Here is an 18,900-nt window from a genome sequence, read left to right as displayed (position 1 = left end):
TGTATGACCCACTATACGACACCCGGGAGAGATACGACCCTCGGGAGAGGTGCGTCATTTGTCCGATGTGCGTCATACTTTTGAATACCATGACGCACCCGTGCGTCAAAAAGGTGACTTACCTTTAGGTGACCATGACGCACCCATTTTGACGCAATGTGACCATGTTGTTTATGATATGGTGGGTGGTAAAGTGACGGACATTGACGCACCTTGTTCATTGATGTGACGTACCATCTAGGTTTTTTGACGCGTCAGTAATTATTTGTAAATGACGCACCCATGACACACCTCTCCCGGGGGTCGTATAGTGAGTCATACAATTGACAAGTGCATAATGGGCTGATTGAAGATGATATGTGCAGTAAAACTATTTAGTATTAATATTATATTATGTATTGACCAATTTTTCTTAGTTACCCTAACTGTTCGTCTGTCACACATCCACACACTACTAGACAATCATCTCTTCTCTCGCCTGTCCTGTAAATCTCACTTAATAGGCACCCGGCCTAGGCCTACTGTACTACTCTACGACCAGCCAGATTCCTGCCTAGCTCAGAGGCTAGCATAACTAAAATGACTAGAGTAAGGGCCTAGCTTTTATCTGCTGTATAAAAGAAGATAAATTATTCTAAATTTATAGTAAATAAAAGATAAAAATAATTATATTTTAGGATTTCCTTACGCTTTTTTTAAATGAGTTTGAGCTCCCAAAAAGTGTCAATTTACGGGATTTTTTACACCACCCAGCTCTTACGCAAAAAAGAAATAGCGAAGTATGGCAGAGAGTAAATCACATGATTTGTAAATGTCGCCACCTTTTATAATGTCTATAGCAGTTGAGTAATTTGCCTACAAACGCTACAACAAACAAATGTAAGTCGCAGTTTGTGTTGATCATCGGACGGCGGACGTGAAATGTGCGAAGTTTAGGTCTAAATTTAAGATTAAAAATAAGGTAATAACAGGTACGTTTTCAGTAGAAGTTGTCTATAGTAATTAATTAACATAGTAGCAATTATAATATTAATAAAAATGCCAGTTGAAGTCGTATCGTCAGTTAATCAAGAGACAAATCAAGATGACGAAGAAGGAAGCGAAGTCCAATCGAGCAAGCCAATGGTTGGCATCATCTACCCGCCACCAGAAGTTCGAAGTATCCTTCCATACAAATAATTTAGGCCTAGGCCTAGACCTATTGGGGCTAGACCTAATTATTAAAGTCTAGTATAGTAGTTCTAGATCGTTTTATGATATTAAATGCTTTAGTCGTAAATTTAAATTTGGCCTAGGGCCTAGTAGGTAGGGAAGCCGATCACTCCGGCCGTATCAGTTTAGCACGATGTTATGCACTCCGGCCGCTATTCAATTCGACTTCCTGTGCAAAGTGGCCGTTAATTATGGAGCGCCCATATCTACGTTTTCTATACAGTTCAGTGTTATAACAAATTCTCTTGGTGACCAAAAGAATTTAAATGGAACTAGGCCTAGTTGAATATTTATTAGCAACGATTTTAATTGCTTTTTTATTCAAACTAAACTTAACTTAACTTTTTCCTTTCAAATAATCAAATACCCGTCTAATTAATGCTTGAATAACAATATTTAATTTCTTTCTATGTACATTTTATAGCTTTACATTAACATTAACAATTAGGCCCTAGGGCCTAGTTAAAAACCTTATTTTGATAACACTTTATCTTACCCATACTTACTAATTATAGTTAATAACAATATGTAAAATAGTAATTTATTTATTTCAAATAATCAAATATCCGTCTAATTAAGGTTTATTTTGATTCTCTACAAAAAACGTGTCTCGGTTGTAAAAGACTCATTGGGCGCTCCATAGCTGCGGCCGGAATGAATTGCGGCCGGATTGAAGCCAAGGTCGGCAGTTCTAAAAATAGAAATTTCACCAAGGCCTAGCCTCTTGAAAACCTAGGCCTAGTTCCATGCCAACCTACAACATTATAGCCTAGGCCTAGCCCATTTCATTTTTTTTGTACCTGATAAGCCTAACTAATATTTATACTGTACATAATTTTACTAGATGTCACTACTACCCATTCATGTCATACATGGAATGATTATTATATGATGTGTACAGTATGTTTACCATTTCGAATTATCCTTTTTTAATTTACCCAGTAAGTTGTTAAAGTGTACTTGACTCAAGATCACATTTTCTTTAGATGTGAATTACTATGATTTATTCGATATTTTGAAGGGTTTAGCAATTTACCTGATCTTAGCAGTATGGTTTGTTTTGTTCAGATACTACATATTGTTCAATGTTTTAAATAATGTATAGCCAAGTTGTCTTTCTTAAACGTAAATTTTATAGATATTGTTGACAAGACTGCCAGTTTTGTAGCAAGAAATGGTAAGTTAATAGTACATGTATAAAATAACATATTGAAGGTAGTATACCACAGTAAGAAACAAAGCTCTGCTACAGTACATATATTAAAAAGATAATTATAGTTAACAGAACGACCAAAGAAATCAATGAATAATTACACATTCAGCATATTCAATCAGGAACTTTACTTGAGTATATCATGGAGAAATAAGTTATAAGAAATAACTTATTTCTCCATGAGTATATACTACAGTAGTGTCTCAATTGAGTATTTCAGTTAACAGAGGGTACCTCCATGCTTAATTAGCAATGATTTATCTTCAAATTGAAAAGGTACATACCAGATTTTATGCTGTATCCGTATTCATTTAATTAATACATATCTTTATTCATAATACATTGATTCATTTAAATTAATGCATTCCATCACCATTTAAACCTTAAAATAACTGTTTTATAATAATGCATATTGTAAGTTTGTTTATTATTACATTTACTTTTATATAATTTTGACAAAAATAAAATAATAATTATAAACATTCTAGAAAGATTTTGTTTTTAGGTCCAAGGTTTAACATTGTAGTAGCAAAATTCAGTGCAATTCCTTGTTATGATAATATAATCATAAAATGTTTGTTTTTCCTAGGTCCTGAGTTTGAATCACGTATTCGTCAGAATGAAATATCTAACGCAAAGTTCAACTTTCTCAACAATGGAGATCCATATCATGCGTATTATCAACACAAGGTTAAGGAATTCCAAGAAGGAAAACCTGCAGAACAGACAGGAATTATCACAAAGGTTGGTTTGTATTATTTAATAGTAAATCCATAAAATTTCTTAATATTTTTACATTAGAACGTCTCCTTTTGGACACCCTTATTCAGGGAACACCCTATATGTTTAACTCTACAGCCAATCCCTATTCAGGAAACATCCCCATCCCAATTAAATAGGATATATATTAAACCAAAGGCAAATTACTGTAAAAATGACAATGCTGTGGATATCAGTGGCGGGATCTCAATGGAGATGCAAAAAAAAAAGCGAAAAGCTAAATCAAAACGATAATGTAAAACAGCCAGTAAAATTAGCAGAGCTTTCTGGCAACACTAGCCTTTTATCAGTGCAAGTATTTAATAGTATATATACATTTTTTCAACACAAGTGTAAAGAATTTCGGTAAAAATCCTGTGAAACAAGTGGACTTTTTAAAAATGATACAATACAAATATAGGCACTGGCATTTTAGCATTGTATTTTAGCATTTTCTTTTTTAGTTGGTTGAGCATATTAATATTGCTCCCAAATAATCAGCACTCCAGAATTTCAATGTGATAATTGTTCTGTTATTATTTTTCTAGATTGCTCCTATCTTGTCCAAGACAGTACAACAAGTAGTTGAGCCTACTGTCCCCAAAGAATCGCCTGCAGAATGGGAATTCACAGCTGATCCACCGTCTATATCAGCTTTTGAACTGTAAGTACCTTACTGATGCTGTTATAAGCCTCTCCTCGGGTATAAGGCCACTCCTGGATATAAGACCAACTCCTATCAGTACTTTTAATAAATTTCAGTGCAAAATGATGTACAGTACTTCGATCTCAACATCCTACATTAATTTTAAATCCGAGTGCAGAATAAAACTGTTTGATCACTAGGCCTAGCTGTCAAAAAACCTAGTCTAAAGGCCTAAAGTTGAAATCTATGGTTATATAGTATATTAGAAAAAGAATGAATTTGTTTTTGCCATAAACGAACAATATGAACTATATAGATAAAACATTTGAATTCCTAGTCCATGTTTTTTTTTAGTCCCTAGGTATAAAGAAAATATTTCCTACCAAGCTGGCTTAGTAATGTTGGTCATGTTGTTGGATTATTGACTTCATTAATAAACAACCCCTAAACCCTATTGACATACCATTAATTGTACCAAGTATTTAAAATGAATGATATGCATATGAATCATACTACTATAATCCACAGGCCTAAAACATATTTGTACCATAAAGGCTTTTTTTGTGGCATGACCAACTCTCTCTAAAGAATTTTCCATACATTTTTCTTTGCATCATCAAAATATAAAACTAATTTTTGTTTAATTGTATAGTGACATCGTAAAATTGACCGCTCAGTTTGTGGCTCGTAATGGACGTCAGTTTTTGACCACTCTGATGAACAAGGAGCAAAGGAACTACTTGTTCGATTTTTTGAGGCCACAACACAGCATGTTTAACTATTTTACAAAGCTGGTTGAACAATATACAAAGGTAATTCACATTGACTGTATACTATACTGAAATTGGGGTCATTATTATACAGATATTGACTGCTTAGAGGTTAAATACAAGATTAGACATCCCGGAGGGAATGATATTATGTTCGAGGGAATATATGTTTCCCGAAGCGCCAGCTGAGGGAAATATATAATTCCCAAGAACTTAATATCATTCCCGAGGGGATGTCTAATCTTATATTTTACCGATATAAAAGGCGATATCTGTTATATTACATAGCCAACAACAAGTAGAATATCTGCTCGGTCGGGTAGCTAGGCTAGGCCTCCTTTTTGTATTGTATGTAAACAAGCTGCCCAGACACCTTACCTTTCGAAGAATAATATACAGATAATTACTAATTAATGATTCCTTGACAATAACATATTCACTAGCCTAGGTAGTTTAAATAATAACAGAAGAATTTCCATCAATAAGCCTACATTAATAATACTAATATTATCAGGTAGGCCGAATAAATAATCACCAGATATTCAGTGCGTCGCGTGCGTACCCGTTACTACTGTGAGTATTAACCAATCACAAACGATGTTTCATCACATCTAGGGAGGACTAAAAATAAATGAGGGCGGTATATATGCATAGTTTAAATAGTTTAGATGACTAATTTCGTCAATCAAGTTCCGTGGCGCAGGGCATGAAGCGTTGGCTTGTGATGGAGTGACAATTTCATCGCGAGTTCAAGACCCAGTAGATGACTTTTGTTTATTTATCGGCAAACGCGAGTGTTGCCACACGAAAATTACACAGTCAATATCATCGTACTAGAGAATTTATATGATTAGTGACAGGGACACGATAATTACGCGAAAATTACTCAGTCAATATCATCATTGTCGAGGATATATACGATTTACGAACCTTGCAGCGGAAGTCATGTGATGCAGTTTTAACCAATCACGTTCGCGTATTTACATAGGCTATGTAATATTATCTATCTATTATCTATAACTAGTAGTAAAATCTTTACAACATTCAGTGAAGTGAGGTAAAATTGAGATCGTTGCATTGCAGCTAAAGATTGTCACCAGAAACTGGTTTTTGACGATCATGACTGGTTTTGGGGTTTTTTAAAACTGTTTACGATTGGTTCTTTTTTAGGTTTTTTTTCCAAAGGACCCATCTGTTCTGAACCTCTTCCCTCCTCTTTTAAATTGGTTTAAACCATATTCTCTTGCTTAATAGAAACAGGCCTTTAGTCGGTTGTTGTGTAATACTTTTTAAGGATTATCTTTTATGTCACAACACAACTAGATAGTTCTAAATTTTTTTATTAATTGTGTTTTTATTTCTTGTACAAGGTTTTAATTCCTCCAAAAGATGTACTTATAAAACTAAGAAAGGAATCTGAAAACCCAAAGAATGTAATGGAACAAGTAAAGCATCGTGTAGAATGGGCACGTTACCAAGAACGACAGCGCAAGAAGGAGGAGGAAGAAAAAGAGAGGGAGAGGGGTAAGGAAGTGCTTTACATTTTTGTCAAAAACGATTTTTTTTATTTCATACGCATCCAACAGTGAGTACAATTTTATAATTTATTGTGCTTATAAACTAAGTATTATTTGAGGTTTAGGGAATAGAGTTGAAATAGTCGTGAGTTACAAACCTGGCACTAGGTCATAATTGAACCGTAGACCTTGGGATTGGAAGGCAAGCATGTTAACCACCAAGCTACAGCTCCACTAACACTAAAGTGGTGGTAGTGTACCAAACTAGACTGATAAACAACCTTTTTAACTTTGTGAAAGACATAATTAGTGTCATTTGACAGGTTTGTGTTCTGACATTAGATCAAGACATCATCCAGCATTCGTTGTCCTAAATTGTGCACTCCAATAGCATCCACAGATTGAAAAACTAAAGTATTTATCAGTTATTTATCACTAATTTTATTTATTGTTTTCAGTTGCATATGCCCAGATTGATTGGCATGACTTTGTTGTTGTGGAAACAGTTGATTTCCAGCCAGATGAACCAGGCCATTTCCCACCACCAGTGAAGCCATCTGAGGTGGGGGCTAGGGTGATTGCAGAGGAGCGATATGAACAGTTTGGGGTAAGATTCCTATTCATAAATATGTATTCATTATATGATATATATTAAAATTATTATTATATAGTGAAAATTAGGCAGTTGGCTATCCACATATTGCATTTACAATTGGTTTACCAAAGTATTGTGTTTGAATTTAGTCTGAATGTGTTTTGTAAATGAGCATTGATTTTATTTTTTTTATCAGTCATAATTATTGTAAAATTTATTAATTGCGTCTTGTGTTCTTTTCAAATCTGATGAATTATTTTATGATGTAGAAAGAGATGTTACGAATAATATTACTAATTGTACTATTATGAACTTTTCACAATTTGTCACTAGAGAAATCCCTCTGTGCACAGGCTTAAAGGGGGGTTCCGGGTTTAAAATGAATAGTAAAAAATGTAAAATATATTTGTTTGTCTCTTGAACGGTAAAAGTTTCAATTTATATAAGCGCCCAGTGAAGCAGAACGAAGGCTGTGAAATGAGGCCAGATTACAAGTGCAGCAAAATCACACTGTGGTTACAGAATAGGAAATTCGTGAAATGGTCAATCTTCCGACGACTTGTTATCATTAACCATATCAATTACTTTTGTAAAATTATACTTATCTGATGTAATTTTAGTCGGTCTTCCCATTTATAAAGTCAATATTCTATGAAAATCCATCAAAACAGTGAAAAATTAGATAAGTTTGCACTTTACGTTTGCCGATTTTCGCACTGACTTAGGGAAAGCCTTCAAAATCAATGAAGCGTAACGTATACATTCCTGCTGAGCGAGGAGAGCGAGACGACGATACACGTGCTCTCTCTGCCCATGCCTGACATCGTCACGTGATAAGCAGATACAGTATACAATACCAAACTGGTTGGGTCGAGTATACCCCGTCTATAATCACAACATGAACGATGTACAGTATTTGATTGAAGGTCGACTCAACCTACCGGAATGGTATAGATAATATAGCTCGAATGAGAGAGTTGGAATATTTGTAAACATAAGTACAGTATTGCTAATTTTAACAAGTGTAGCCTATAGTAAAAGGCCTAGTAGTATCAATTCGCATAGGGTCTACTACACTAGCTAGCTCAATTTTTAACTGGGCCGGATCGGCTAGGCTAGGCTAGGTCTCCTTCCTACTACCGGTCTACTTGCTTGATGCAGTATCCGCTTTTTTGGAGAGTAAACTAGGCCTACTTATTAGACGATCGGGACACCATACGTGCGGACGGCGATCGGACCTTGTTTTGCCTCAATATTTACAGCCGATTTTTGTAGAACGTTTTAGGTTTAGATTGTTTAGGAGTTTGGTTGATAGGATGGGTTTGGAATCCACTGAGTTCTGTTATTGATGGGCCAATCGTTTAGTAATAGGCTAGCTAGGCCCATGAATGATGGCCCCAATGTTTTAACGTAGCCATCGTGGCATGGAATCCCTAGTCAGAAATGGCTCTCACCCCGGCATGAATAAAATGATTTAGGCTAGGCCTAGCCTAGTACGTGAAGCCGATATACGATCTGTACTATTAATTCGAGGTATAAAAATAGTATAATTTATGACTCCGTAATCTGTACTAAATTTTGTATTTCATTAAATGTCAAATAAATATATGCTACTACTGTTATTATTACACTTTAGGCCTAGCTTAGGAAATCTACAAAAAATATATTTCACAATGATTGGGTGGTCGTCGTTTGACAGAGGAGAGAGAACACAACGTACAAGCTTGACGTCGCGAGTTTGGAATCCACTGATGACGTGATTTTGTGAATATCTCATGAATATTAATGAGCTTCCCTAAGCTGCTGAAAAACAGACTTTCCATGAATTTACCCTAAAATGTATATGAAATTTAATTTTTTTAATTTCTCGTTATTACTTCTTCATTCTGACATGTCTATATTGTTATAATATTTTTTATTTAATAAATAAACGATATTTAAAAGCAATTTTAAACCCAGAATCCCCCTTTAAGCTTGTGCAAAAGTGTGAGAAACTTTGTGGTATAATAGTGCCGTTGAGTGGCCGAGCAGTTAAGACAGTAGGACCGTAATTACGTAACCATAACATCGGCAGGGGTTCGAGGCTCACTCACTCCAGGGTTCTGGTGGTAGAACGAGTCTTCTCGAATAAGGACTATAAACCGTAGGTCCAGTGTACACAATTAGCTCGTGTGCACTTTAAAGAACCTAGTACATCTTTTGAGATGAGAAGGGGGTTACCCCGGTTTATTAGTACATCAAAGCCACTGATCACCAACTAGCCCTCTGGAAGACCAGTCTTTGACTGAAGAGGTTGCCCAGTATAAATATAAAACAAAACAAATTGTGAAAGGAAAAATTTTAATATATCAAACACAGAAGTAAATGAATAGCAATGGAGGTTAATGTCTGTATATATAAATTATTGTATTACTCTTTTTGTAGGAGGCTTTGCATGAGGAAGATGATGTCGTTATGGATGTTGAGAGTGATGGAGAAGATGATGGTAAGGACAGTAAGAGGTCAAAGGAGAAATCAGCACAGAAGGACAAACAGCCCCAGGCTCCTACGGATCAGAACACTGAACTTCAAGACATGGACGAAGGCGTAAGTTTAATAATGCTGGGTTTTCCCAGAAAGTTTGGTTTGTAACAAGGAATATATATCACAAGAATGAGTATTCCGCGATTTTTGCATGAGAAATTTGTAACAGAGAGCTCCAGTGAGTGATGCCCGCCCTCATAAGGGCGGATGTATACATACTAAATAAGACTTGATTTAATAGATATTATACATGTCACATTAAATAGAATTATGATAATAGTTTTTGCAATTGTAAACTATTTTATAATACATATTTATTAACAAACTAGTGTACATTCACTTTTACAGACAATTATTTACTAACATGCTAAGTTAGTTCACAAAAAAGGCCTAACACAGCAATACCAAAAATCAACAAATCGTTACTCAGCACGGCCTATTCTTTACCATTGCCGTGTACTACTCTACGCCCGGTAAATTAAGTATTGTTTTTATGATATAAATTAGTATAAAATACATGTTATTAATAGGACAAAATGTTAAATGTCATTAACATTTATTTGTTTTACCAGAAACAAGTTAAATAGAGGAATATTATTAAACTATCCTTCGTGAAAACGCGTAAACACCAACACGCCCGGTCACGCTATCGTAGCGCCCGGTTGATAAAGCAAACTGTTTAACGGCAGTTTTTACTAAATAAATTGCATAAAACGAACAATTAAATATCCAAATAGTATTTAACATGATCTTGGCATGTAGTTGATAACATTTTTTATCATGAAAATACTACCGGTGGTCTAGCCTTTGATTATTGAAACCGTCACAAAAAGTTGTATACATCCCAGATACATCCACACTTATGGCGGCGCCTTACCACATGGACAATATTACTGTTACAGGGAAAATCGCGGATTACTCATTCTTGTGATATATATTCTTTGTTTGTAATTATAAAGAGTAAAACAGAATTATTTTAGAAGAGTGAGTTGACTGGTATGGTAAATTATGATATCAAAACACTTCACTTTAACAGTATGTGTTATATATAACTTTAAGTTACTTCAAAAAGAAGTATTGATTTTGAATGCTATCTTCTCTTTGTCATCAGTTCGCATACTTAACTACTTACTTATTCAACCAAAGCTCATTAATTAAACAATAGGATCAAGATTATATTGCATTTAATTGTTTTCTAATAGGATTCTGATATGGAAGAAAGCAGTGATGATGAGGATCAGCTTCCAGCTCCGGTACCACCTCCAATGATGCCCCCAATGCCTGCTTTACCCAGCGAGAACACACCAATGCCACCTCCACTTCCGCCACAGCCCGAAGAAGTGGAGATCAGGAAAGATTACAATCCTAAAGGTATTCTTATTTCCAAGTTCTTTTTTTTTTAAGTGATACTTTTATTCAATTGTTTGAATCTTAAATGTGTGGGCTTTAAGCGATTCAACATTGACGCCTTAAGAAAAATGGGTCATCTTGAATAATTACAGAAATTTATTAATCAAAAGTTAAAACATAAAAAAAGTTGTTGAATCCAAAAATGTTGACAGGCTATATTATTGTTTACTATTAATTATCCTGACATAGATTCTCAATGCTGTATCTCCACATAATACAATATTTTTCCAGTATTATAGGAATATTTGGTAATACAGCATCCCATTTGTATCACATGTGATGGCTATATCATGTAAGGTTAGGTTATTGTCTATAATCCTAGAGGATACATGTGAAACACATGTTCCCGAATATGGTGCAATGTTTGTGGAGAACCATAGTCCCTCCTTTTATGAGTACATTTCGTAATTTTATCTTTAGTTTTAAAACTAAGATTTACAATAGTTGCAATTCACTAACTTATAACTTGTGTTAATTCTTGAATGCTTAAAGATTCAAAACTGTATATAAAATGGACACAAATACTATATTTATAATAATCTCTTTTTACACTACTTTTCCAACCTTGTTCAGAATCTCTTTATGCAACTATTTATTTGTATTGTTGATATTGACTTGTTCCGAAATAAAATTGGTACTGGAGAAATCTAGCTACAGTACCGAGAAGTTTATACAGATAAATACAGATATTACAAATAAGATTGTTCCCGATTAATTGCCAAAAAAAAAAAAAAAGTTTAGAGTAAATAATGTGTAGTCCCTGTAATAACTTCAGTATAAATAATAATAATTTTACATTGGCCCTTATACTGTATACATTACCTTTTTACATTCTCTGCTAGAAGCAACTTGATTGTACTGGTTAGTTTCACCTGTGTCCACTAATCTGCCATCCCCATTAAATACCTTTAACTCTATCAAATCCATTTAGTTGTGTAGTGTCTTATGGCTTACATTTTCGTCTTTTTTTTCTAGAATATATCTCTCTGTTATATCTTCTTTCTTCCTTTTCTTTAGTTTAAATATGAACACGTAAAAAGTATACAATCATTTGATTGCATAGCAACACCAACATGTGTGAACTAACCAATGCTTTTAGTAGTGTAGTATTATAATGACTATTTCAATATATTCCAAGTAGGTTTAACTACTGGTAAGAATTTTACATTATGTAAGATACACTTCCTTGTTCCTTCTTTCACTATTGCGTGTTGGTTTCTATTCCACAATGACAGTTGGCACAGCATTGTGTTGATTTTGATTTACCCATAGAGAATCATAATAATAGTTCATATCCTGGTTTAAGAAACCTGTATCTATTTATAGAACTGTGAAAATCCACTCTTTAGTATGAATTCAATTGACACAGGTTTATTGTCAACTTTCAAGTAGAAAACACTAATCCACATTTAATCAAAGTTTACTATACAAATTAAAGTTCCTCTGGCAAAACTGTCGTAGAGTAAATAACAGTGTTTAAATATAAAAATGTAATATTTATTGTTATTCATACTGAATCAGACAACGTTATTTTAAAGTTCATAAAATAAGATACTACAGGATGCTGTGAGAGAATAACCTGTGACTTTCATCCTACTGAATTGCACACAGGTGTTGAAATGCACAAACAACATAATATCTATCTCCCCTGAGGATCCAAACTGCTATTATTTGTCTGTCCAAAAAACTACGGGGTAATCCCCTTAGTCTTCCTATTGGTGCACTGGGTGTTTTGTAGTCTGTATCTGAGAAAGTTATTTAAATTTGTACCTTATTGATTTAAAGAATATTTTTTTTTATTTATTTCATAAAACCTCCAGAAGGAGAAGCAGTTTTGTACAACATATAAAATCAATGTAAAATATAAACATATTTAAAATGACAATGATAATCTGTATATGCTATCTAAATTGTTAGTAAATAATACAAATTTCACACTGTCACAAATACCGTGGTTAATACAAAAATCGTTCTTAAAATGCGCCTTATCTTTCTTACAATAATTAACATAAAAAAATTGTCGGTGCAAACAGAATTAATAACACAAGTTAATAGCTATATGCGAGTGTAATTGTAATGTACTAACTCAAGTTTAATACATATTAAGTTTAAACCTGAAATTTGAGGAATATAGGGTTTACCCTAATATCACACCTTTACATCAGGTTGTATCTAAATTATTTCAAATTTGGAGGTGAGGTTATACCCAGTTCAGTATTTAACTATTTTTTATTATTACACACCTGATTGTATTCTTGCAATTGGATTGGTCAATTACTCATGAAATATTCTCACCATCCAACATTCATTATTTGTATACTAACTACACAATATTTTTTTGTTTGCATGTAAAATAAATAAAACGCATATCATACTTTAATTATTTTTTTATAAATATTTCTAGCCCCTAAACAAATTGATGCCAGTGATGAGACATGGTTAGTGTCGCCACTCACTGGAGAGAAGATTCCAGCCGACAAAATGGCGCAACATATGAAAATTGGTAAGATATTACGCAGTTATACGTTAAAAACAATTATTTTAGGACTTATATTTATAATTTTTGTAATTATTTTTTTCAGGGGGACAATATATCTTTAATTATAAATTATATGATATGATATTTCTAAGTTGTAATATTAAATTATGATATAAAATACAAATTATTAGGTATGTTGGATCCAAGATGGATCGAACAACGTGACCGACAGATGCAGGAGAAAACAGAGAAACATGATGTGTTTGCTCACGGTGACGCCATGAAAGACCATCTCAAGAACTTGGCAGAGAGACGTACTGATATCTTTGGTGTTGGCGATGTTGAGACGCAAATCGGTAAAAAGGTTCGTAGATACAGAGCTAAACTTTTTCTGATGCCTTAGACTGATGTTTGGCTACATTTTAAATACAAAAGGCCTGTTAAAAAAAGAATCTTAATTAAAAGGTTAACATCAATTCCTCTTTTTTGCCTTTGATAGATTGGAGAAGAGGAGCAAGATTCGGCTAATAAAGATAAGGTCATTTGGGATGGACACTCCGCAAGGTATGATAAACACATTAAAATTGAATCCATTCTTAGTCAATCATATATCACTATTGCAACACACCTAAAGATATTCTTGTCATTTGATTGGTTATTAGATTTCCTGTGCCATGCATTAAGGGAAACATTGCATGTTTGGCTTAATTGTTGATTTGTGATGCTCTAGGCTCATGGATAAAATGTACTGTCTTTGTTCTGTTCATTCTTTGTATATTAGTTAATTTTAAAAAAAAATTTTTATAACAGTATGGAAGCAACAACTAGAAAGGCACATGCAAACATAACCGTGGGAGATCAAATTGCGGCCAATCAAAAAGCAGAAGGATTTCTGTAAGTAGTTAATAATAATAATATACCACATTTATATAGCGTCCTTTTCATGAAAAAGGCGCTTTACATAGATACGTAAAAAAACAGACAAAAATTTACATAGATATGTAATTGTAAAAGTATGTTATTACTAACCCAGAATTCAAAAGGTCACAATCCTTTTCATACATGTCAAATGTATTCTGAAATCCATACTTTTTGGAATATCATGTTGTAAAGTCTGAACAAGCGATACATCCAGCCCCGCAGGTTCAGGATGGAGACTGTCTCATCTATCCTGTCGGGGCTAAGACTGGACAGCCACAATAGACTTGAGAGACGCTTGCTTTCACGTACCTATTGCGCAACAAGATCAGAGTAGGCTGCGCCTTCGCATTCACGATCAGGTATACCAATTCGTAGCTCTGCCGTTCGGCCTCTCAACGGCCCCACGAGTGTTTACTCGTCTGGTCAGAACCCTGTGGTTTTTCTACCTTGAATTGTAGACACAATGTATAGATATTATGACTAATGATCAAAACCAATTGTTTGTATTTTCTAGGCCTGATGCAGAGAAGGAGAAGATTGGACCTGCCAAGCCATTCCAGAAAACACCAATGCATACCATGACCAGGCCGATGGGAATGCTAAAGCACTTACCTGCACCTCCTAAGCCACCTATGATGCCTGCACCTAGGCCACCAATGCAACCGATGGGATCAGGAACACCATTGTTAAATCAGCCTCCACTTATGCAAGTGGCACCTCCTAGGCCTGTCATGGCTATGCAAGTCAGGCCTAGGACAACATTGCTGCCTTCTTCAGGCCCGCAACCATTTATGCCAGGTAGAACCAACATTGTGGATTATAAATTTAGATATGATACCAAACGTTGGATGTTTCTTTTTTTTTTATTTAGACTCGCATTGCGATCACAGCTTAAGAGTTTACTTTCTTTTTATGCTTTATTTGTTGTTCTTATAAAAACAGGTCGTCCTGTAGGTATGCCACCACAACCAATGGGTATGCAGATGGTTCGACCACCGCCACCACCGCGAATGATGGCACAAGACGAACCACCAACCAAAAAGCAGAAAACCGAGGATGCATTGATACCAGAAGATCAGTTCTTGGCCACTAATCCAGTAAGTTTTTTGTCAAAACTCGGCGCAAATATTTAAGTAATCAAAAAAGGTTGTTACGTCTAAACTTTCCAGGGGCGTATTCAGTGTCTTACAAAAGTGGGACCAAACAGGAGGGTATTCAGGTCATCTCAGAAACAATTTCCAGAAAGCTCTCAATTCTGTCTCTACTTCGTATGTATCGCATATATCAACCTTGGCCCCCTCAATGATCTTGTTTTAAGTAAATTCTGTATATATTAAAGTCCAGATATAATTATTGTATGATTCAACAAAACTAAACAATTATGTTTCTTCATCTACAGAGCCCAGTTACATTCCGTGTGCTGTTACCAACTGTACAGGATAAACCTGAATGGAAGCTACATGGTCAAATGATGAACATGACACTGCCATTGACTGACTCTGTATCTGTTATCAAGGCTAAGTTGATGGATGAACTCAGTATGCCTGTTGGTAAACAGAAGCTGCAGTATGAGGTAAGAGCAAAGCCAATGTCGGGTCGCAACCATAACTCTTAACTCCTTAAAGGAATAACTGTTCTTAGAGTGTAGTTGACCTAAAGTGGGTAGTTGTCCTAGGATGAGAGGTGAAAAGTAGTTGTCCTGGAGATAGTTGTTATCAGGGTGATACTGTAGTTATTCTTAGGGTGGGAGATTGTTGTCCTTATGATGGAAGATGTTTCATGGGAGATTGTTGGAGATAGTTGTCCTGGGGGTTGTTGGAGATAGTTGTCCTGGGGGTTGTTGGAGAAAGAAGTGGTCTGGAAATCTGTCAAACCTCCACTCTTGTGTATGTTATTATGTCTAATGCATTTTAAAGAATAACAATTATTATTGTTTTTTTTAGGGCATGTTCATCAAAGATTCTAATTCACTAGCCTTCTACAATCTTAGCGCTGGCAGCATTGTCCATCTCCAAGTCAAAGAAAGAGGTGGTAGGAAACGATAGTGTCTACACAGTTGGAATTCTACATTTCAATTTGTCTGGGTTGTCTTCATACCTCTGCAATAAAAATTTGTAATATAAAATAATGGGATTACATTTCATATCTTTAATTCGTTGACCAGGGTGAGTATACTTGTACAACAGTGTTACAAATGATCCCGGGATAAGTATACCTGTGAACCAGGGATAAAAATACAGGTCTGTAAAACAGTGTAGCAAACAATCCAGGGATGAGTATTCTTGTATAACAGTGTTGCAAACGATCAAGGGATGATGAGTATTACTTGTTCAACATTGTTGCAAAAGATCCAGGGATGAGTATTACTTGTTCAACAGTGTTGCAAAAGATCCAGGGATGAGTATTACTTGTTCAACAGTGTTGCAAAAGATCCAGGGATGAGTATTACTTGTTCAACAGTGTTGCAAACGATCCAGGGATGAGTATTACTTGTTCAACCGTGTTGTAAACGATCCAGGGATGAGTATTCTTGAACTACAGTGTTGCAAACGATCAAGGGATGATGAGTATTACTTGTTCAATAGTGTTGCAAAAGATCCAGGGATGAGTATTACTTGTTCAACAGTGTTGCAAACGATCCAGGGATGAGTATTACTTGTTCAACCGTGTTGTAAACGATCCAGGGATGAGTATTCTTGAACTACAGTGTTGCAAACGATCAAGGGATGATGAGTATTACTTGTTCAATAGTGTTGCAAACGATCCAGGGATGAGTATACTTATTCAACAGTGTTGCAAACAATCAAGGGATGAGTATTACTTGTTCAACAGTGTTGCAAACGATCAAAGGATGATGAGTATTACTTGTTCAACAGTGTTGCAAACGATCAAGGGATGATGAGTATTACTTGTTCAACAGTGTTGCAAACGATCCAGGGATGAGTATTACTTGTTCAACAGTGTTGCAAACGATCCAGGGATGAGTACACTTGTTCAACAGTGTTGCAAACGATGCAGGGATGAGTATTACTTGTTCAACAGTGTTGCAAAAGATCAAGGGATGAATATACACACTTCAATTCAACAAAAATAAACGTTCAATTATTACTTTTTATTTTTCAAAAATAATGTCTTGTTAATTATATGTGAATACATCTATTTAATACTGATAATCATAATAAAGAATTACTAAAGTTTTTGATTTGAAATCTTTATATTTAAATTCATAATTTTTCCAAATATACTTTTCTTTACATTTGACCTTTATGCAGCATTCAGACTAAAATAAAACAGTAACTTGCAGCTTATTTGTTAGAAGCCTTTGCAATAAATTCCCATATATTTATTTTATATCAGACTACATTCATTTTTCAGGTACTTTAGTGAGCAAAGCAGAGTCTGGGGCAGATGTCATGATTAGTTTTTGTACATCTTTAAATTTTGGGTTCTTTGAGTCCTTGAGTAATTGTAACAGCATCGCCTCACTGGTTGTAATAAAAGCTCCACTTTGTCGCATTCTTTCAAATGCAAACATCCTGAAAAAAAAAAAAAACCCCAAATTTTAACACATTTATGAGTCATGTAAACTACTTTCTCACTTAGGTGAAAATTTTGCCAGCATAAAATGGTTTGTTAAATATAGAAAATCATATAGGCCAGGAATTCAATGGCACTGTCCTCGGTTTTGTTGTGAACTGTAGCTTGAGGGGGTTGTTGTCTGGGTATATTAACAAATAATGTTGATGTATTGCAGGGGTTGAAAAACTTAATAGAGTATCCAAGCCTGTGGTACTGCAGCTTGGTGGTGGTATAGAGTTTTAAAAATGCTTGCTTGCCAATTCCATGGTCCGGAGTTCAAATCCTAAAAGGATTGACCTTTATGTTAAGTTTGTTGTGGTTGGATTTGTATTGACATACAATTAAAAAAGATTGGATACCTATCAACCATACTTCTAGATGAACACCCATCAGCAATAACGTGAACATCAAAGTCACGCTCCAGTAGGTCTAATGTTGTCTGCTGGATACATGCCTGAGTTTCTATACCACACAAGATAACAGATTTTGTACCCTGTTCTTTTAGCTGTTCTTCCACATCTGGCGATAGCATGGTAAAGCATGTCTTTGCATGTACCTTGTATTTGGCATGGTCAATACCTATTTCTGATACTGTTGGACCAAGACCTGTGTTAAGAAGAATTGGCAACATTTACGATGTATGTTCACTCGTCATATCAACAGTAATAATATCAACTCCCTTGTTATAGCCTATTCATAATATGTTCATTTTATTTTACTATACTACTATTACTAATTAGGCCTAATCCTATTTATAATTAGTTATTAATATTTCAAGCACTCTCGTCTGTCTATCAATCAGAATAAAAAAGTAGCATAATGATAATAACAATACTATAAACCAAATGGGATAGGCCTACTTATTAATATTCTTAGTTAAGTGATAGTGTAGCCTATCTAGTAAATTACCACAGGAACAGCGCATATTTTACAGGCCTAGCTAGTATCTAGGCCTAAGCTCTAGCTGAAAAATCCCAGGCTCTAGAGTGCACTGTCCAGGGTCGTCACAACGGTTATTTCACATCATGCTTACCTTTTGGGTATTGTTCTGTTGCAATAACTGGTATTTCAAGGTTTTCTGCAGCACGGAACATGCGACGTGATACTTCAACTATTTCAGGAAAGTATTGGATAGTTGGCCTGAACTTTTCTTGCATATCACAAAGAAAAAGTGAAGCAGAACGAACTGATATCTGACCTATCCTGCGAGCTGCCATCTTGAAAAGTTTTACTAAATATAATTTTGGGCGATACCATTATAAGGTTAGGTAACTTT

The 18,900-nt window shown here is 34.9% G+C and overlaps 3 protein-coding genes across 4 annotated transcripts in view; 1 reads left to right on the top strand and 2 right to left on the bottom strand.

The window, feature by feature from the left end:
- Window positions 1-11,877, bottom strand: part of LOC140053949 (V-type proton ATPase subunit C 1-B-like) — a 41,043-nt gene extending 29,166 nt beyond the window's left edge. Inside the window, exon 1 of one of the 2 annotated variants that reach the window (XM_072098711.1) lies at window positions 11,468-11,877. In XM_072098711.1, coding sequence (XP_071954812.1) covers window positions 11,468-11,572 — 105 coding nt within the window. In that variant the 5' untranslated portion in view covers window positions 11,573-11,877. The remainder of the gene's footprint in view (window positions 1-11,467) is intronic. The other variant, XM_072098710.1, reaches the window with a different exon arrangement.
- LOC140053948 (splicing factor 3A subunit 1-like) lies at window positions 697-16,621 on the top strand. Its single transcript, XM_072098709.1, has 17 exons — window positions 697-1,159; window positions 2,351-2,389; window positions 3,015-3,169; window positions 3,733-3,848; window positions 4,483-4,642; window positions 5,971-6,124; window positions 6,576-6,724; window positions 9,137-9,298; window positions 10,438-10,606; window positions 13,050-13,148; window positions 13,316-13,488; window positions 13,624-13,688; window positions 13,935-14,018; window positions 14,560-14,843; window positions 14,988-15,142; window positions 15,445-15,618; window positions 15,989-16,621. The coding sequence occupies exons 1-17, from the start codon at window positions 1,039-1,041 to the stop codon at window positions 16,088-16,090; spliced, it is 2,361 nt and encodes a 786-aa protein (XP_071954810.1). The 5' UTR covers window positions 697-1,038; the 3' UTR covers window positions 16,091-16,621.
- A 534-nt stretch (window positions 16,622-17,155) lies between these two features.
- On the bottom strand, window positions 17,156-18,866 carry LOC140053954 (isochorismatase domain-containing protein 2-like). The gene is made up of 3 exons (XM_072098716.1): window positions 18,658-18,866; window positions 17,984-18,230; window positions 17,156-17,581 (listed from the first exon to the last, which is right to left on the bottom strand). The coding sequence occupies exons 1-3, from the start codon at window positions 18,839-18,841 to the stop codon at window positions 17,410-17,412; spliced, it is 603 nt and encodes a 200-aa protein (XP_071954817.1). The 5' UTR covers window positions 18,842-18,866; the 3' UTR covers window positions 17,156-17,409.
- Window positions 18,867-18,900: the final 34 nt, after the last annotated feature.

This window comes from Antedon mediterranea, chromosome 7 (assembly GCF_964355755.1).
Source record: "Antedon mediterranea chromosome 7, ecAntMedi1.1, whole genome shotgun sequence".
Taxonomy (NCBI): domain Eukaryota; kingdom Metazoa; phylum Echinodermata; class Crinoidea; order Comatulida; family Antedonidae; genus Antedon; species Antedon mediterranea.
The sequence above is the reverse complement of the archived record's forward strand: the minus strand, read 5'-3'. Positions and strand labels throughout refer to the sequence as shown.